Below are 22,280 nucleotides of genomic sequence, written 5' to 3' on the forward strand. Positions count from 1 at the left end.
TAACACCTTATATAACCAGTATAACAGGGAATGGAAAATCTGGATGTAAACGTCAACATCATTCATTATTTTGTAATGTTAAAATAGTCCGTACCTTTTTGAAATTCTGAGATGAAATTATAATTTTGTGTAATTCATGATCATCATTTAAGTTAATGGTATTTTTCAAAGTCCACTGACTTTGCAATGGGAAATAGATACTCTGTAGTTGCACTGTCCAGTACAGCAACCACTAGCCACATGGAGCTGTTTAAATTTAAATTTAAATTAGTTAAGGTTACATAAAATTCTACTCAAATTTCTAGTGCTCAGTGGCCACAGCTAAAGACTTCTGAAATATTAGTTAGTATAGAATGAAATTTCCATGCTTTCAGAAAGTTCTACTGGACAACAATGCTCTACAGAATTAATGATGTTATCAACAGAAATTTAATACCAGTAGAAAATTATGAGGAAATTCTGAAGTTAAGCCACTAGATTTTCAAACATTTAGGCTTTGAAAATGTTGGCATAAAACCTTAACATACCTACTTCATTTTAGTGTAATTTGATTTTGCTTGAAATCACACTATTTTGTTTGCACAAGAAGAGTTTTGGTGTTAAAAGTAAAAGCACTAATACAAACAGAGCCCAGGTCCTGTGACAAGAGACCTTCTGTGGCAACTCTCCTGTCTTCCTGATCCCTATGATTTAGAACATGAATTTGGTGTTGCATCATTTCATCATCCTGTCTTTTTCTGCTGTTTTTCTTTCTGACTTTTCCTTTCTTTCTTTCTTTTGTTCTTTTCTTTTTTCTTTCTTTCTTTCTTTCTTCCTTCCTTCCTCTATTTCTTTCATTTTTTTCTTTCTTCCTTTCTCTCTCTCTTTTCCTTCCTTCCTTCCTTTCTTCCTTTTTCTTCCTTCCTTCCTTCCTTCCTCTATTTCTTTCATTCTTTCTTTTCTTTCTTCCTTTCTCTCTCTCTCTTTTCCTTCCTTCCTTTCTTCCTTCCTTTCTTCCTTTCTTTCTTCCTTCCTTTCTTCCTTCCTTCCTTCCTTTCTTCTTTCTTTCTTTCTTTCTTTCTTTCTTTCTTTCTTTCTTTCTTTCTTTCTTCTCTCTCTTTCTTTGTTCCTTTGCCCCACCCAACCCCACACATGTAAGTCGGAATATTCAATGGATCGCAGAACATCTTTTGAAAACTTTGCACAGAATGTGGTAAGTTTTAATTTTTAAGGAATTACAAATCATTAAGTCCAATTGGGAAACATTCCCAGTTTCAAGCCCCATCTTCCACCTTGCATCCTTTGATGTAACAGCAAAGGTATTTATTGCCTTTATTCAAATTCAGAATTTCCTGCTTCCTACTTATCTTTCTGTCCCAGCACTTTCTGGAGTAGATAAGATATCACACGTGAAAATCTATATGTATCAAACTAAGGCTTGGAAAGAAATGTGTATTATGATACATAAAATGAAGAAACTGTTCTTTATATTTTAATTTCTATTCTATGTATCTCTTTCTTTATTAAAGATAGTGCATGCATTTCTATACTCTTTCCCTTAGCTCTTCCTAAGGCTTAAAAGATTAAGAACAATGAGGGTTCTGTTCTTTCTACTTTTGCAGGGAGAAAATGACTTATTGAACAGTTTAAAGCCAGACTCAGTATGAATGGGGGTCGGCGACAATATATGCCCCACTAAAGACCCACTAGCATGCCTTTCTTATTCTTTATTTTTCAGGAAGGTATTGAAAACTATTGCATAAATCATCCAGGAAACGAGTAGTTTCCCTACCAGTGTTTTCTTAGCATCTTTCCTTGTGCTTAAGTGATATATTTGTTTGTGGGATTCTTTTTTTTTTCTTTTTTTTGATATTGTGCCAGTGCCTTTGGAACTTTCTAACATTATGTAAGCTCAAACTAAAGCCTTCAACACATTTATTTTTATAGGGCAGAAACATCCCTATTTTCCCATGCCATAAAAACTGTACACCAACACTGAGGGCCAGCACTAACCTGTTATGAAAAGAGGTAGAAAAATCTTGGTTTATACTCAAGTTTGTCTGCATTGTCTGTTGAGTTGTGTGGTCAGCTCCATGCTGCTGCTGCTGTGGGTGTGTGTTGTGGCTTTTGCTGTGATGGCCAGTTAAGTGGAGTTATGTGTGTTGAAATGTAAGCAAATTGGATTCAGCAAAAATATGTTTTTTGTTTTTAGTTTCCTTCAAGGATCCTTTCGGTGGGGAATGTTAATCAGTGCTTTTTATGAATTCCTAGTTGTGGCTGTGTCCAGAGTGTTTGAAAGATTTTAAAAAGCAGTGTATACTTTGAACACTCAATGTGATTGCACAAATTAAAGGGCTGGAGAATGAAGGACTCCAGGAATTAATCACACTATAAACCTCCCAAAATTTTGGCTGGATCTTTTGGAATCTCTAACCTTTAATATAAAATTTTCTTAAGCATGCCTCATAAGTCACCATGGGAAGATAAAGACAATGCTAAAGAAATGCCTCAAGATTTTGCTGGAGGAAGTCGCCACAGGATGTTGCACAGTGTTCTGTGTATTGTTTAAGAATTGTTTCAAATTCATTCTTTTCTAACATAATGCTGACAGAATATTGTTTTTGAGATTGGATTGGAAATTTCTGTAATATAATTAAAAACATATAATGCAAATTAAGGAATATGGAAAGGGGAAGCAAAATGGCTGTCTTTCCTCCAACACCATCCCCAAATCTCACCAACTTCCCCAATTCTTAAAGTAGTACCACATTGTAACTCATTGCAAACTTTAAGAAAGGATCAGTAGGAAATAAAGAAAGAGAGAATTAATCATTTACACCTTCAACCAAAATTTATACGCCAAGTGCCAACTATACTGCAGACATTGCTATGTCTTAGGAAAAAGACCTTAACTGCTAAGGTACATAATGATATACACAAAATGTTATGTTGTACAAGAGAAAGATAAACTATTTCAATTTGTATTAAGGTGGATAGGGAGGATCCATGGGTAATGTGAGAATTCCCAGAAGAAGTTACATTTAACTGGATAAATAGGATTTCATTAGGCCATGAAAGGCAACCATCCTTTTAAGAAGAAGGGGGAAAAAAGGCTGGGATTACTGAAGAAAGAGAAGTTGAGTAACATTCATACCATAACACATATATAGACACAACATACTGATAAATTTCAGATAACCCTCAGACACAATTATTCAGGGTTAATCCTTTTCCATCCAGGAAAATAAAAAGTAATATTTTTATTGAATATTTGTTTTGGTAGTACTCTAAAGAAATGGAGTAAGAAAATTAGAAAGACTCTCTGATTTCCTCAATAGATTATGAATGATAACATTTATTTAATTAGTTATGAGAAATAAATTTCTATCCTGAAAATTATTTATATACAAAAATTTAGAATATTATACTGTATATCATTAAGTCTTATGATGGTTAATTTCTATTTAAAGTTCCCTTTAACTTTCTATTTTCATTTATTTTTTTATTTCCCCTTGGTTCAGTGTTCCTCCATAATATGATTACTTTTAGGGTCAGAAGTTGTGTTAGCCATCCTAAGTACTTAACATAATACATTTTATGGAATACCTTTATAGGATCAATAAAATGATTTTAACACAAGATAAAGAATGAGTGATTTTATTATCAGATAGACATAATGGAGGAAAGACACAGTTTAAATAAACATTTTAAAAGAGTTCTATGTGCAGGTTGCTATGGTAAATACGGGGAGGCTACAACATAGACTATCCAAGGAAGAAATGGATTTGGGGAATTACAGGTAAATAAGTGTGTAGACTGTAAAATGAACTAGGAAAAGTGAGATAATGATAATAACTCACATTCACTGAGTGCCTTCCATGTGCCAGGCTCTGTACTAGACACTTTATATTATCTAATTTAATTTAATCTGAACCTACAAGTTAGATAATATAATACTCATTATTTTACCCATTTTACAGGTGAGAACGCTGAAAGTTCAGAGGAGTTACTTAATATTCCCAGAATCATACAGTTAGTTAAGGAGCTAGCGCTAACCCCAAATTTATTTTGTTCCCAAATTCTTTCTTTCTACACTGATCACCTTGCTCTTCCAACGGTAGAAGACAGATAAATCTTTCCACTTGATGATAACCTCCTCTGGAGTCTGAGTCCATTTCCGTTAGTGTTTATTTGTAGAAGTTTATTTACATTTCAGCATAACTATTTTTATAACCTGGATTATAAAAATGGCATCACTGTTTTCTTTCACACAAGAGTCAGAAACGTTTTGCTTGACAGCTCTTCCTAATACCATTGGAAATCCCATTGTTTACTGAGGTTAATAAATTCTTGCAGGCACTTTAGAGAATAATTATAGTAAACAGCTAACAGCTGCATAGCATTTTACAGTGTTCCAAGGACACTCATTACTTTTTGTTTGTATTTTTGTTGTTGTTCTTTACAAACACCACTATCTTGGGAGGTGGTCAGGTAGGTGTTACCATCATTTCACAGATAAGCAAACTGAGGACTAGTGAGGTGAAGTCATTTCACCAATATTAATCAATTGTTGAGTGTTAGAGCCAGGCCTAGAAGCAATGTTTTCTGACTTTAAATTCATTACTTTACAGACTACTCATTTTCTTCTCATTATACCCAACACTGGAGGGATAAAAATATCTCACATTTGTATAATACCTTCACCTTGGCTTGTTGTCCAGGAAATCTCATTTCTTATCATTTACCTTTTTATTATTTTCCTTGCCATCAGAGAATTTTCTTCAGGTCTTTCAAGGGTTGCTGTGTCCTCTCATGCCTTTAAATGTTATTCTTATTAAGTTGATTTCATTCTCTTTTGACAAAGTTCATGTAACGGTTGTTTTCTTTCCAACCATTAAATTGTCAAGGCATCTGTCTGCTATATAAACCTTAAGGGAGAACAGATAGGAAATATGGGTAGAAACAAAGTAGGAGGATTGATCATCTACACCTTCAATCAAAATTCACAAATCAAGTGCCAAAAGCCAACTGTATTACCTATTACCTCTTCTCCTTAATTTGCCTTTGGGCTACAGAAGTAGAAATGAGAACTAGAGAATGTTAATGTTGAACTTCCAGGAACTCACCTAATCTAACCTCTTTTGGAGAAAAACTTTACCCTATCTCAATGAAGACAATTTACTGCAGAGCCTTAAAAGAATCAACATACAAGATATAATGACCACTTTGCTCTCCCACCCCCTCTCCTCCAGTGCACTGATGCTAGTGCGTTGGGCTTGTAAGGTACCCTCTCAAGACTGAAACAAATTACCAGAAGTTTTGGAAACTGTGTGAGAGAATTTTGACAAAAGGACTGAGTTGGCTCTGAAATCAGTTGATTTTTTGCAATCAAATCTGTATTTAACTCTATAAATCATTAGTATACGTATTGATAAGAACAAATGTAAATATAAATCCTATAACTTGTTTGGAGTGTTAAAAGTGAGAAAGATACAATATGCTTAGTTCTTTTAGAATGTTCTTTTTGTTTAAATCTAGGTAAATTCTTTTTCTAAGCCCATCATGGAGTTCCTAGTTAATACACCTTATGCAGATTTTATACAAGCAGCAAAATGTGGTTTAAAAAAAAGCCCAGACCTGGAAGCCTGACGTTAATATTAGGTTTAAAGCCCAGTCTTACACTTTTCTTGCTGTATGAATTTTTAGAAATCTGTTAAACTGCTGAACCTTAATTTCTTCATCTACAATTTCTCTAGCCAGAAATAGCTCTAATCAGTACTTGTGCAAAATAAATAAATAAATAAATAAACAAGAAATACTTTAATTATGCTTTTGAAACATGCTTTATTTACTTAAATTACATCAGAAATATCTTCCAGTTCATTTCATATTCTTCTACACGATTATATTTATTGACTGCTTGAAATTCTTCTGAATGGATATACCTATAATGCATTTTTCCATTCCTCTATTGGTGGACATTTATGTTGTTCCTTATTTATTTCTTTCTTTATTCGTTGTCATTATAGCTCAAAGTGTGGTAAACATTCTTCAAGTTAAATATTGATTTTTTTCTCATACTCATAAAAAATTGAGTTGCTTGGTTAAATGGAATGCAAAATTATGAAAGAAGAGATGTCTATTTATTTTTCTCTCTCTTATCTTTACTTTTGTCCTAATACAAAAGATACACTAGAGGGAAAAATAACTTATCACAGAAGACAGAAATCAGAGGTCATATTCTTGATTTCCAAAACCACTTGTGTTACACATTAATAACGGTCTTCCTTATCAATTAGTCCTCAATCTCTGAAGAATTATAGTGTTTTCTGGGAGCCTTACACTTTTTTTCAAGATGCTGTCAAAAACACTATGGATTATTTCTAGTCCCTGGTCAAATGATTTTTAACTTGGTTTTATTAAATGTGAAATCTAGCGTGAAACTTCCCTAGCAATCACTGTGATTGTACACCGAGACTGCCCTCTCCACCCAGTATAACCCCATGACTAATACGGATTCCAGGTTTTGGAAATACAGCCTCACACCAGCTATGGAGCAATACTACAAGAGTGCAATGCCATGTCAAATCTACTCATGCAGACCCCTCAACTGTGCAGTTGAGCTGGACATTGGTTCTCCTTAGGATTGAAACATGGCATTCCTGGTTGAGTGCTCTAGACTTTGCTATATGGGCACATTAGTGTAGTGTTGGAAAAGGATCCTAGAGCCCCTAAAAATAAAATTTATAAACTTGTCACTGGGTTTGTTCACCATGAATAATACCAATATAGAAAATTGACTGACCTGGTGATCTATGTTCCACTCATATGCTACATTTTTATCATTGTTTTTATATATTATGTCACTAGTTCCTAGATTATTCATTCATTCAACATATATTGAGTTTTGACTATATGACAGGTGTCAGGGAAGAAGAAATTTTCTTCTACACTTCTAGGTTCGTCTGGCTGGTCTAAGAATTAAATTGACATGAGACAGATTAATAAGAGAAAAATCAAAAGTTTAATAATATGTATACATGGGAGAGACCCAGGAAAACTAACTCATCAAAATGTCTGAAACTTTTAACTTAAATACTATCTTCAGCTAAAGACAAAAGAGGATGTTGGGGGTAGTGGTTTGGCACCTCCAAGGAGAAGAAGGCAACTGACATGGAGATGGGAAAGCAAATGTTTGGTAGGACATGCAGAAACAATGGGACACATAGAGGAATTTTAACAGACTTTCCCAGGTTTCTCCCTATCTCCTTGCCTAGTTCATATTATAGTTATCTATGGTGATTGCTCCCTTCCTGGAACAGGTTCTCTATCTATATTCTTTAGGCAGTCAGAGGGAAGGTCAAAATTTCTTCCTGAGTGTTTTGGGCCTTGGTTATTTTCAGTTTGAAATAATCCACATGCCAAAGAGACATTTTGGGGTGGCAAATCTTGCTCCCCTACACAGGTTATGTGCTACTCCTTTGTGGTTAGAAAGACATCCTGTTCTTACTTTCACTTCCCTTGATATCAATTTCTACCACAATGAAGTCAGAAAGGGCATTCTCTAGATTGTATTTATACTAATGAAGTTGCACTATAGTTAGACCTCCATGGAGTTAATGAGATCCTCGATTCACATAAACATCCCTCATAATGAAGCAGATCATCTGCTTCACATAAACATCCGTCATGATATAAAAGCACTTTAGAAACTGTGAGAGGGAAGGTTTTGATTTTATATTTGTGCACCTGTGAATTTACTCAAAGGAGAGCTTTGTGCATATTCTTTTCTGATTGAGTGCTATAGTTATTGCTTGAGGTTATAAGTATATTCATATAGAAAACTATGTTAGAAAACTCCTAGAGCACCCTAAGTAAATATAATTTATAAACTTGGCATTGGGTTTCCCTACCATAGATATTAAACACATAAAGTGAGTCTGGTCAAGAATGAACTACATTCTCCTCTTTCTTCTCTAGTGGACCTGAAACTCATCTCATTTATCATTTTGTAGTTGGCATATATGGCTATCCATCTTCTTTTATTGAAACTGCTTTGTGGTGATAACTTGCCTGAGAAAGCAGTTTTAGGTTCCCTGCAGCATGATGTACATTGATTGGTGTGAAATGTATCAAACTATGTAGGCTGTTTAGTTTGGCCAATATATCTTTATTTTCCCCTAGTGGCATCATTAGTTCTTAAGTTGCCACTCAAGTTCTACAAACTATAAATTGTATAGTGTTTTCTGGTCAAAGAGCATCCAGTACAACTCTGGAGGTTCCTAAGGAATGTTTTGAGGCTGCTGAGTAGACAACCCCCAGTAGTAAACTTCCCCCTTCGCTTCTATATATGCCAGAGGCAGAAGTTTCAGTAGTATTTCCCAAAGCACTGCTCTGATGTACCAAAGGCCTTGGGTTGAAGTCAGTGATCATGAGGCCCCAGCTACCTGCATAATTGGAGACCACCCTGGGGGCTCTATTTAACAATTTTATAACCTAGTAGTACCCATGTGTCCAAGCATTATTGGATTCTTTTATCCAACAACAACAAAAAATACGTATTGAGCTCCTATTGTGGGTCAGGCTCCTTCTCCCTAGTTAAGAATACATAAATAATAAAAAATAATAGGAAGCTAGTAGGTAATAATAATAAGTTAATAATAGTAGTAATGACAAATATAAGTAATAATAATAGTTAAAAATAAGAAATAATAGTCACTAATGTATACCTTAGTCGGTTCATTCTTCTCATGAAAGGTAACTGTTCAATGAATAGAACTAGTTTCCTACCAGCTTCCCATTAGCTTATTTCATGTAAATCATGAAAGTTTTCCTTAAAGCAACACAGAGTAGGCAGGAAGAAGAGATAAGCTTAAGCAAGAGATCTGCTTACTAAATAGTTGGGATAAGCAGCCCTGAAGGAGAGAGAGAACAAAGGTAGAACCAGAAAGAGGGTCTAAGGACTTAACAAATTGAGTTGTGTTCCAGGCAAGACTGCCATGGAGATTTCCAGTTAGAGAAATATAGTACAGAATAAGGTAATCAAAAAGATAGCTCATAATCTGGATCCAAACAATGGGCCATTTTATTTTATTTTATTTTATTTTTGCGGTACGTGGGCCTCTCACTGCTGTGGCCTCTCCCGCAGAGCACAGGCTCCAGACGCACAGGCTCAGCGGCCATAGCTCACAGGCCCAGCCGCTCCATGGCATGTGGGATCCTCCTGGACCGGGGCACGAACCCATGTCCCCTGCATCAGCAGGCGGACTCTCAACCACTGTGCCACCAGGGAAGCCCTGGGCCATTTTATATATGCAGAAGATGAAGTTGGAAGGCAAGTTAAGAGAACCTAGAGATAAGAGGATATGATAGGATCAGTAGCTACTATATTAATTCATATTTGATGATAATGCCAAGAACTTGGGCAATGAGACAGAAGAAGTAAAGGAGGAAGAGTACAACTTTTAGCACCAGTATATTTACATATAGGCTACAGTATTTTTGAGCTAAGTTTACTGGAAGAGTTGATAGTAGAAAAATAAACTTCAGACTGTCTCAATTAGGAATTGAAAGAGTTATATAATAGTTAATAAATTATTTTACATTATCACTTCTATTTTATTTGACAGTTTATGAAATGGAAGTTTTACTCAACTATTACAAAAAATTGTAGCTGAGTAAAGCAAGATGATGGGGAATATTTGTGTATGCTTGTGTACATAACAATATTTGTCAAGTACTTGAAGACAGTCAACTATCAGTCTCAGTATTGATCTCAATGACCTCCCTGGGTTAAATAGAATTTAATAGAATTACATACATTTAAATAGAATTTCATCAATAGCCTGAGGACAATACGTTTGCATATTCTTTTTATAAATGTGTTTTACATAGCTAGGAAAAATATAAATGGAACTTAAATTGATAAAGATTGGGATTATGTCTAAATTTAATTTCCACTAAAAATACATTCATATGTTTAATTATATCTAGATATGAAGTCACTTACTAAGCAGCCCCATATCATCATCAAGCCATCTCATTTGCTGTTATCCATTCTAAAGCCACATGTCCCATTGTATGTGTTCATTAGCATTCCTTTATGAAACACTTTTCAGAAAAGAAAGCCACTTTTATATTTATGACCAGCCATGGGTGTGAATTTTACTTTTCCATAATTTATGCTAGTACTTGGAGGCAATAACTCTAAAATGGGTGATTTAAAATAGCTAGACAATAGGCATCTTTATCTAAATTGCATACATGTTTATAGACTCAGATATATTTTGTTTATAAACAAACACCCTGCTGTGTTTTCTTAAGTGTTTGGCAGGTACCATAAAGCAAGCCCAGATTGGGCAAAATCCCATATCCTCTGCATTGTGCATCACATTTTGATTGCTGTTTTTGTCACTGTTGTTTTCCAACGTCCAGAAGTTACCATTATTAAAATAAGCTTGTGGTCATTATTGGAAGTTTAAAACACCATTTCTAAATTGCACTGGCTATTATTTCTGGAGAATAAAAGATCAGCCGTCATTTTTTTGGTTCATCAATTCATTCCAATTTACTTATTTTGGTGTTAAAGATTTTTCTTTCTATTTCATAAGCAATAGAAAAATTACTCAATAGACATGGCTGATGTAAACAGGGATAGCAAGCACCCATTATCAAAATTGTTCACTTGAAATATACATATTAATATCTAGGAGGAACATACTTCCAACACCAGAAAGGACTATTGGGAAGTCTTTATCTTTTCTAATTCTAAATGTCTTCAAAGGAGTTTTGGGAGACATTGAAAATGATGAATTTTTGGAGTCTCAAAATTGAAAAGGGATTTAGAGGCATCAGTTTCCCCAGGTCCAATCCCCAGCGATGCATGAATCTCCTCTGTAGACTCAGAGACAAGTATGCATCCAGCATTTGCTGGCCTATAAGTTCCAGAGATGTGGTACCTTTAGAACGCAGGGGTAGTCAATTCCATTTTTTAGAATTTCATTCCTTGTTTTCAGAATAATCTCCTTTTTTTAACTTCGGAGTATTGATCCTAGTTCTGTCTCCTGGAGCTAGGCAGAATAATACAAACATTCCAGTAGATCTAGACATCTGTTGAATTACTTGAAGGTGTAATTATATCTCCTCTCAAGTTTTGTTTTTATTTCCATTAGTTAAAATCTAGTTCACCATTTTTCTGTATGGTTCAACTATCCATATCCCATATCTCAAAATAACTAGGGGCTTGGAAAATGCAGATTCCTTGACCTTATCCCAGATAAACTGGGTTAGAATCTCTCTCTCTCTCTCACTGTTTACAAATGCTTCAGAATTCAGTTTAAGAACCATGATCTAGGTAGCAGCCGGACTTCTTACCAAAGGTCAGTGGTTCTCACTTCCTCACTTTAGCTGCAGCAGAATCATTTGGAGAACTTCTCATAACACAGATAGCTAGACCTCACCTCTCAGAAAGGCTAATTAAGTAGTTTTCTGGTAAGGTCCAAGAATTTTAATTTTTTAATAATTCTCAAATGATACTGATACTACCAGTTTGGAGACCACACTTTGAAAACCACTGCCCTAGCCTAACAGATTCCCTCCACTCTCCCCACTGATAGGTGCCAAGGGAACACCTAGTGTCACATCTGAGAGGCTACTCTCCAGTTGTGCTCACACATTTTTGCAAGCAGCATTTGAATTACATGGATGAGTCAATTGTGTTTGTTCCCATAGCTGTTTACCATAATTGAACTTATAGTAATTACATAATTTATTTAAATGTCATATAAGCTGCTGAAATTTGAGTGTGAAAAGAAAAAGATATTTCTATGAAAACTAAGCTGAACACTTAACAAGACTTAATAAACTTGCCTTAAAATTGCCATCAAATTAAATCTGAGTGAGCCTTGCATTGGGAAAGTGGGCTTCTAATGTTTTCTCATTCAATAATCTCATGTTCTTTCACCACCTTAATTGCTCACCTCCTATATCCACCCCAGTTAATCAGTAGTCCTCCAAAACTGATAACTGAACACAATACTTGAGAAGTAACAGAACCAGCATAGATTGGAAATATCAGCTGCCCAACAGGAAAGAAAGAACATATATAAATTTTACAATCCAGTCCGAGCATTGTATCAGCTTCCCCATCCCAGCTCCCAGTCACAGCAGCCATATCAAATTGTAGGGTCATTTAGGGCTTAAATATTTTTTTTAATCTAGAATTTCTTTTCTTGTGAGCTCAGATTATGTCTCCCCAATCCTCTCCTTTGCTGCTAGATTGGTTTATTGTTTGTTTATTAATTTTCATGTAAGTTTGGTTCTTTATCCTTCTTTCCGTTAAGTTTTATCTTGTAAGTTATAGCCTTACATAATTTTTTATGTAAGTATCTCTTTGTTACCCTGTCTTTTAACTAAGATTAGCAAATTGACATCATACATTCGTTTTAGCAGAATTCCATCAGTTTAATCATGTAAATTATTGATTAAAATGCCATAAAGTACAGAGAGGAAGACAGAGTTCCACTACTCCAAAAATTAGCACACCTTGAAGGTAGTTGTTTATTTAGTTATGAACCTCACCTTTTTCTGTGTCATCCACAGAGATACCATGAAAGACTGCTAAATGCCTTACTTAGTCCAAGAACCTTTGTTTAAAGCAACTTCCTGTCCTCAAGTCTGGTAAACTCTTTTTAAAAATGAGTAAATGAGCGTGTACATGAGAAAGATCTAATATGGTTTATCTGGGGAGTTCTTAGCAAAAAAATAATCAGAAGAGCAGTACGTCATTAGAAAAATGAGCAAAGGTCTTGAACAGTTTTAACAGAGGAAATACAAATAGTCAATAAATACATAAGAAATCAAAAAGAAAATCTATATAATAACCAAGTTTAATTCAAAAAGCAAAAAAACAATTTTTCCTTCAAATAAGTTAGTTTTTAAAATAATCATATCTAGGATAAGAAAATTGGTGATTTCATACATTGTTAATAGGAATATGAATTGCTAATCACTTTCTCGAATAGAACTTTACAGAACATGTCAAACCCTTCAAAAATCTTCTCTCGCTTTCAATCAGTAATTCAACTTCTAATAATTTAATTCTAACAAAACTCTGATGTTTACACACAAACAAGAATATTCATTGCATCATGTATCTGCCAAAAATGACACAATCTGTATATACAACAATAGTGAATTCCTTAAATGCATCAAGGTATATCAACCTGATGCAGCTATTAAAAATTAGATTTCAGAGCATTGACTTTCATCTTTTTTGCCACCCACATATGACATAGTAATACATATATGTTTGTGAGTGTTTGTGTGTGTATGTATATATAAACTGTACTTGTGTCCATTTATATGTGTGTAGGACTAAAATAACATTTCAGAAACAATACATTCCCTTATTATGTGCAACGCACCCTGATATATTTTTATTTATTCTATGATATGCAATTTTTTTCTTAATGTTGGTAGCATCTTTCTAAATTGATTTCCTTTCCCACTAATGTCATGAATTTCAACAAAACATTGTTTTAGAAGAAATATATGTTACATGGGTAATTGATCAAAATAGGATAATTTTAATAAGCATGTTGCTCATAATAAGCCATAATACTATGCACAGTATAATATCAGTTTTGTAAAAAAATAAAATAACATTTTTGTATAAAAAGTAAAATGATATATTAGCATGTAAATAACTGTATTTTGGGTAAAGTTTATTTCTCTTTATATTTTTCTATGTTTTCCTCATTTTCTCTAATGGATATACACTTTCTATTTCAGGAAAATATTCTTAACTAAGGAAATGAAAGTATTTGGCTTTACTTTTTCTATCTCAAACCACACAGGGAGCTAGTAATAAGTGCTTACATATAAATGTATTCATAAACCATCTCTTTTAAGTACATAATAACAGAATTTTTTCCAGCATTCAACATTAAGTATACCAGCCTCCAAACTAGCTACAGAATCCCCTTCCTTTCTTTCTTCCTCCTTTCCTTCCTTTCTTTTTCTTTCTTTTTTCCTTTCTTTCTTAAATCTCAATAATTGAGCTTTCTTTAATTGTCTAGAAACTCACACTTTTCAGTTTTGCTAAAATTATTCACGGTGATTCAGTAAACTCACCTGCAGATTAACCTAGGAGGCTTGGTTTCATTTAAAGCAGGGAAGGTCTTTCTAAACCCCTAGCCTAGTTCAATTCCTTCTAAACACATTCCCGGTTAGTTTCATTGATATGAACAACCAGGGCAAAATAAGAGTTGAAAAGACCCAAATTCCATCAGTTAATTATTTAATAGGGTGTGACCAAGTGCTCCCATTTCTCATCCTACCTTGCCTCTCCTCCCCCAAGATAAAAGTTACTTGTCCCAATACATTTGAATCTCATTACCCTGGTTTCTAGAAGCTTATTCTTAAAATGTGATTTCCAGCCAAGGAACTCAGCTCATGCAAAGCAAGCACATATTTGGGGACTTCTATAATATTAATATTGTTTAACAGGTATCAATTGCTTCACCAAGCCAGGTAACTTAGAGAATTGTACAAAATAGCATGTACAAAAAATGTACAAGTACTGGCAAAGAGTCCAGAGAGGGAAACTGCAGAAGAACTTAAGGGGCAATTAGAAGACTTCAGCCAAAACCTGAGTAAGAAGTTCAACTGAAGAGTGAGTAGAACCTGAGCTGAGAGAGTAACAGGTGCAAAAGCCAGCCAAAGAACCATTCTGTGGAGTGACAGTAGGTAGTTTGAAAGGCCAGGGAAACCAGGTTATGAAGGATTTTGAAACCCAGGCAAAGACATTTATATTTTTTAAGTGAAACCAGGGCAATTTTCAGTATGAGAGTAAAAGAGTAAACAGATAACATCCTTTAGTTCAACCTGTTTTAAGAGCATACATGTCCTATCTGTAGTCCAACAGCATCTCATTACCGCCAAAGAGTCAGCTCTTTTTATTACACAGCTGTGGGGCTGAGCACAGGTTAGACAACTGGGTCATATACACCAGTAGAAAGTCAATGACAAGATTTTCCCTCTCTTGGTCCCAGACTCTCACTGTGGCCTCTGGAGCCTACATGGCATTATAGAATATACTTCTAAGTCTACAGCAACATATGGGAAAGACTAGGAGGCAATGATAAGAAACACACAAGTAGGAATTATAAGAGTTAAGATGTTAACATTTTTTTAATCCAAAAGATGCTGATAATTTCCTATTCTTCTCTTTAAGCTCTTCCATGTCTATCTTCTAAAAATCCATCCCTTCATTTATTGTTGGTTTGTTTAGTGTCCTGTAGACTCAGAAAGACTGCTGTATGTTTTTATGACAGTAATAGAACAAATTGTTGGTCACTCAAGCAAATATAGCTTCTCTCTACTTTCTTTATGGATTAATGTCTAAAGGAAAGGAGTGTGGAAATTTGCCTCTATCTCAAGGTTCTCAGACTGGAGCTAAGAGCCTGACCTTTATGTCCATTTCTACTGGCTCACAGCTCTTTGTCAACTTTATGTTATCACTTTAAGACCAAGAAAGATGTTAAAAAATCAGGTGAAATTCATAACTTTTGATAGTTAACTTGAGAAGGCGAAGAACCAGCAATAGGTAGTTTTGTTTGGGGGAGTTTTATTTTCCTAATTATAACAAAATCTCTATGCAACATTTAAGATAGGAAGGAATTAGTTTGGTGGAGATGAAATTTTATTGAGACACTAGAAAACCTTTGTTTATGTGGTAGCTGTATTGTAGATTAGCCAGAGGCTCTGTCTTCACTTAAGTGCCAGTTAAAGTCAGGTTAATTTTGTCCTGAAATTGATCATGTGCTTCTTTTGGTAGCATACTGTCCATTAACTAGATATTACAAAATCTCATAGGATCTTGAGTTTTTATTCTGTTTTGTTTTGAGTTTCTGTCTTTGTCTTTCTCTATGGATTTCCATTTACAATATAATCTATTTCCTTTATTTTTTAATTTTTATTTTATATTGGAGTATAGATGATTAACAATGTTCTGTTAGTCTCAGGTGTACAGCAAAGTGATTCAGTCATACATTACATGTATCTATTCTTTTTCAAATTCTTTTCCTTTAGAATCTAATAAGAAAGAGTATAAATCATATAACACAAATGTAGTCATTTGGTTAAAAATAATTATTATTCATATGGAATTCAGTTGTAAGCAATTTGGTAAAAACTGTTATTGGTAAGGGATTTTTAGCCCTTTTAGTTTCTAGAATTAAGATTTTAGAACTTAACTATGAAAATTTCCAAAAAAAAAAAACAAACCAGAAAATTTCCCAGATTCTTCAACTTAGAAAAGTTATGAAAAGATAATTAGCAAGATTATCTTTTAAGGTGATTTCATACAGCCTCCAAGGAAACACACTGAAAAGGATTGTTACAAAATATCTGATGTGCAAGTATATTCTTTCCTACCCACAAGAAAGGATTAGTGTTCTTTTTAAGATTTTCCAGTAGAGTGAGCAACTGGTATTTCTTTGTGCACTAGAGAGCACCTAGGTATTTTTCTTTCCAGTATGTGAAAAAGGCAAGATTTGCACAGGGCTTACAGATAGATCCAAGTAATCTAGGTCTTCAAATCTAGATGACTCACTTGGGTGTCCATGCTATTTACTTCGACCCCTGAGTGGGGCACTTAAGTTCTTTTTACTATTAGTTACACCCAAATTTGCCTTTTAATTGTCTCAATACACAAAACAAATACCCTTATTACATATTTGGTGAGTCCATATCTCACAAGTGTTTCATTGTGTGGCTATGTTAAGATGTATACATGTGTTCTCCCATTTCTGTTCATCTGTTTTCCTATTGTCACAAACCTGAGGTTTAGGCCTCATTCCATGAATGAGTGTTTTTAAATTATCTCCTGGGACAACAGCTTACCAAGCTAAGCTTTTACCTCCCCCCCTTTTAATGAAGCCTATACCAGGGCAAATACTAATAGCTTCAAGGATATTTGGGGGAAAAAAGTAGAAAGAGAACAATGTTACTATTTGTTACATTTACAAAGATGACATAGTTTCCACCCATCCAAATGAAAAATGACTCTGAGTTGCAAATGGTTTCCTATTTCAATATAACTATGCTATTCATCTTTCCAATAGTTTGAAACAAATTACATTAATCTGTAGTTTTAAAATAAATAGTTTTATATTAACATCTTTATCCTCCTCCTCAACTGTATAAGAATTCACTCTTATGCTTCAACCAGTATATGGTTCTCTCCATCTCACAAATGGCATTAGAAACAGTAAGCGCTTTTTAAAAATACGTTAGCCTCAGAATGAATATATATGCACACATGTTAATAACATAAAACAGTAGTAAATATATGAAATAATATAGTCTTCAAGTATAGAAAAGTAGTTTTTCTATTCCAACATTATTTGATTAACCTATTGCTCAGGTATGGAGTGTTAAAAGTAGTATAATGTCAGCTTCCAATTCATGAGAAATTTTCTGCTCTTCTCAGAGTCAGAATTGTGACTTTGGGTCTCAGTGTCCTAATGAGAAAGAATAATAATAATAATAATAGTAATAATATAATAAGGTAATAGGTAACAAAAACTGAGTACACAGAATGTTCTGAGAACAGTTTTAAGTAATTTACTTGTATTATTCTTCACAACAAGCCTTAAAAATAGGTACTACTATTATCCCCATTGTATGAATGAGGAAACAGGCACAGAAGTGGTGGCAAGAAGAAACAAAGCATATTTTGTTTATAAGGCCAATGTAAAGTAGGGTATCCTGTTAAAAATCTGTGTTTTCTTTCATATTTTTCTTCCCATAGAGTGATTAGAGCATAGCTAAGTGGGAAAGATCTTTGCTAAACTTTGGATCTTTTACTATCAGTTGCTAAAAACTAAGTTTTGAACCCTTTCTCCAATTAAAAGAGAATGATGCTTCGCTTTCATCACTGCTGTTCAAGTATACAAAAAGGCCTTGTCAGTTACTGTACAGTATGTAAAGAAAGTTTGATTTTGGAATTATTAATAATTTCTTAAATATATCATTCTTTTCCCAAAATATGATCATGAATGATGATTTCTCTCCCCAAACCACACCACCCATTTATCAAACTCTGAGCCACATTAGGTGGTAAATCAAGACTATTGCTATGACTAAGTTATTACTAAGTATTATATTTCTTAAAAAATCTTTTGATTTTCCATTATTATTTTATCCTCTGAGAAGTACAAATTCCATCTATTTTTATACTAGAACATACAATGAGGGATAAAACAGAAATAACCAATTAATGATCTGCTATTCTGATCAGAAATTTAAAATTTCTTACCTCTCTAGAGTATTTGTAATTTACAGGGACAGTTTTGGTTATCAAGGTTTTCAAAAAATGAATATGTATATTAGGTATTAACATAAAATGTAGAATCAGAATATATGGGATTTTTCTGGGATTGGGGTTGGAAGAAATCAAGTGGAAAAGGAAAGTGTCTACCGTTTGAAGTACAGAACAAATAAACTTTTAACTTTAGATGTATAATTGGCACTGGTTGTTTGTTTTTCCATTACAATATAGGATAGGGGATAGACTCAATCTTGAGCAATCTCCCCCTCAAAAATCATTTTATTTAATTAAATCATACCCTCTGCATACCTAGATATTTATAAATGCAACACTAATTTCAGCAGTGGAACAAGAATGCATTCACATTGCAGAGAAGCTTCCTAAGGTTTGTTGTAACATGTTTATAACCAGTTGCAAACCTAGGTGTTGCATCATCGCTAAGCCTCAGTGGAACATTTTGGACATGTTTTATGATTTGCTGATTTGTGCTGTGAACCCATCAGTCTGTTTGCAGTGGGGAGGAAGTGGGTGGGAGGGGTGGGAGGATGGAAGAAGGGAGGATCATTTTGTTTGATGTGTTGGTGGAGGGAGGGAGGGAACTTAGTCATGAAGTTTGAACTAAGATGCACCGAAAGGGTTCCATTTTGACCCTTGCACAAAATCAGCTGCAACAAATAGATGCTACTCATAAGCAGGTTTTCAGTGATCATATTGTTTTTTTTTTCTTGTTTATATTTTTTTCTCAGGGGAAATCTCTCACGTCAAAGAGGTTAACAAGCCTCGTTCAGTCCTATTAAAAGGATCATCTTGTAGCATGAAAGTGAACTGGAGTCATTGAATATACTTTGTAGTTCTTTGTTGTTACCTGCAGCAGAGGACATTAGACCAAGATGTTGCATGAGCAAAGGACCTGAATTGTTCTTTCTTTGTGTACATTAAGGCACTGCCATCTCCAAGGGACTCTACCATCTCGATGCCTCCATTTCAAAATGTCTGCTAACTTCCTCCTTGTACTAAGCTGGATCTGTGTCTTTTCCTTTTTTAACGATTCAAGTGAAGTAAATCTCCCCCCCCCTTCTCTCTATCTTAAAGCTTCTTCTAGACACACAGTTCACTAAAAATTCAGTCACAAACTGGAAGAATTGTAAAAGGAAAAAAAGCATATATCAATAAGTATACATACAGCTTCACATTTATTAAATAAATTAGAACAGAAAATTTCATTTCACCAATATATCACAGTCAGAAACAAGCTTATGTCTTTGTCTGTTGTCTGTATATTCTTGGTTAATGTTTCTCGCATTTATTTTTATACCATATTTAAATGAAACACCTTTTACTCCAAATGTATTAAAGTTGATCCCTTCTCTGTAAATTTGTGAATGTTTATATTGTTGTTTTATCTTTCATTAAAAGATGCATAATCTCGTTGCTTTTGTAACTTTTGACTTCTGTGCTAATTGAAAATGAAAACGCTGTGAAGGCATCAACAAATGCAGTCACAATGTAAGCTCTCACCCTGGAAGTTTATTTCAGGGTTTCAAGACAAGCTTGGATGGTGCCGCAGCCAGGAGCAGACTGAAAGTGATTCATCTGGGAGTTCACCCAGGATCAGGTAGATGCTTTTACTCCCCTGGAAAACAACACAAATTGGCCTTCCACATTTTCAGAGCTATTTATGAGGTCTTTCTAATTATGAATATGCATCTCTATGTTTTACAAATGCATATTTTATTAGAATTATGTTTTAGTGTGACTTTTCAACTCAGGAACAGATTCTTTTCTTTAAGTATAATTCTAAAATGCCTAGATCGGTGGCTCTTAACTCTGGTGGTTACAAATTCCTTTGAGAACATGATGGTAATTACTAACATTTAGTGAGTGCTTACTAAGTACCTACCACTGTATTATGAGCTTCACATGCCCATAAAATCCTCACATTTAATCCACACAGCAGGCCTATAAGATTATTTCTGCAATTTTGAGAATATTGAAGCAGAGAAAGGTTAAGTAACTTGTTCAGAGTCACACAGCCTAATGATGGGTTGGGAAACAAATCCAGAAGATGGACTCTAGAGCCCACTGTACTACGCTGATCCACTATACCACACAAATTCTTTTGGTAAAAGTTAAGTGAAAATCCATACACACTCTCACATAGGAAATATTTGCACTGAATTTTAAGACATTCATAGAATACCCTCTGAAATTCATCCAAGGACCCCAGGTAAGAAACCTGACTGCCTTTAAGGGATGGATCAGTGACACAGAAGGTCACCCAGCCAAGAGACAGGCCTAATCTGTTTGCTTTTGCATCCACCAAAGGATTGCAGAATCTGGTTATTTAAAAAAGAAAAAGAGATCGCATTATTAATGGCTATTAATTACTGTGAGTAATTTAAATTCCAAAAAAGTTTACCAATGTTGATGCAAAATCAATAGTGGAGTTTGTTGGCTACTTTATAAACTGCTGCAAGATGGAAGAGACTTATATATAGGCTATAATCTGAACACTGTGAATAATTTAAGAAAGATTTAATTATATGCCCATATGGCTTTTTAAGAACCATACATAAAATGCAAATAAACCTATGTTTATAGATGTTCTCCCTTAAAAACACTTAAGCCAGGACAGCTTTGAGCACTGAAGCTAAATTGAAGCCCTATCTAAAGGAAACATTGTTTGAAAGAAAACAATAACCCTTTTAGAAGAACATGATGCATAAACAATAAGCCTTGCACAAATATGATTGATCATTTTGGAGACTATTTTTCAAAAACCATTCTTACTAATTCCAAATCATAGAATTGGATTTATACAGAAATGAAAGACGTATGAATGACAATAGAGGGCAAAGGAGTGAAACCCTCAGGCAAGTATCCCTAAGTCAGGAGCTCCCAGTAAAATTGTGAGTCAATTTCTAGGTTCAAGTACATAAAAGTTTTAAGTGGCCTAGTGACTCATTTTAATATGGTTTAGACAAGACTCAGGATACAAAACAGTGGTATTTCAGGAAAAGTACTTGGAAAAGTTATGGAATTCCTTGCACCTAACTCAAATAAACATGGGACAACTGTCTCCCACCCCACCTAGGGACAGTTTTATCTATAAGGCATAGAATAAAAATCTCTCTAGTTTCTAATGAATAAAATGTTTCTAAGAAGTCTTTTTCTACCTTAAAGCAATTTAAAAAGTTATTCACCAAAGCAGTGACCCAGAGTTCCTACACTTACACTGCAAAACTATGTAATATAGCCTCTAAATTGCATCGACTTCTTTCCTTTGCCGTGTATGTTACAGTAATGTTTTTGGTGGCTCTCCAAAGGAATTTCTACTTGAATCAGAGTAATAGAAAAGTAGTCAGCAACCTTAACTAAGCCGTCTCCTGTCAGATGCCAGGAAAATAAATGAAGGTAGAAACCTTCCCTCTTCATTATTGCAAGTATGTGAGTTGATCTTGCTACTTAAGAGTAAAGTTCTCACTTCTCTTTGTAGATATACGATGGTTTATTAATAATTTTGGTCTATGGGGAAAGGCAACTCTTGGCTACTAGCATGGATTTAGTCCAGCCACATGCACTGATCATCTCACATATGATTTTTGTGTTCTTAGATACATACTTGAAAGAGCACATTGAAATATTCCATGGTTTTACTATTCCCTGTGACTATTGCTCCTAGCTGGACAGGAGACCAAAGCCAACTGCTGAATCAGGATACCAGAGACCAAAGGAAAGGTATAGAGAACAGTCAGGTGTGATGGTGGGTTGAGAACCAACCAGATAAAGTCAATGAAGAATTAAGACCAAATGGGTGACCAAAAACTGAAATTGATGTCAAGGAGACTATGTCTTAAACAAGTGGATTCTGGAAATTATAGCTCTGCAATATAGAAATGGGACTTTTCAGAGAGCATCAATGACCTCACCTGTGTATAGAAAAGAAACTTTTGCGGGAACCTAGCCA

General features: G+C 34.5%; 1 protein-coding gene across 2 annotated transcripts in view; it reads left to right on the forward strand.

The window, feature by feature from the left end:
* RGS7 (regulator of G protein signaling 7) overlaps window positions 1–19,411 on the forward strand; it is a gene marked incomplete at its 5' end in the record, with an annotated part of 632,276 nt that extends 612,865 nt beyond the window's left edge. For both annotated transcript variants that reach the window (XM_082612717.1, XM_082612718.1), the window contains one exon: window positions 19,060–19,411. In XM_082612717.1, coding sequence (XP_082468843.1) covers window positions 19,060–19,110 — 51 coding nt within the window. In that variant the 3' untranslated portion in view covers window positions 19,111–19,411. The remainder of the gene's footprint in view (window positions 1–19,059) is intronic.
* Between the last annotated feature and the right edge of the window lie 2,869 nt (window positions 19,412–22,280).

This window comes from Mesoplodon mirus (assembly GCF_964341445.2).
Source record: "Mesoplodon mirus genome assembly, chromosome: 3".
Lineage (NCBI taxonomy): Eukaryota > Metazoa > Chordata > Mammalia > Artiodactyla > Ziphiidae > Mesoplodon > Mesoplodon mirus.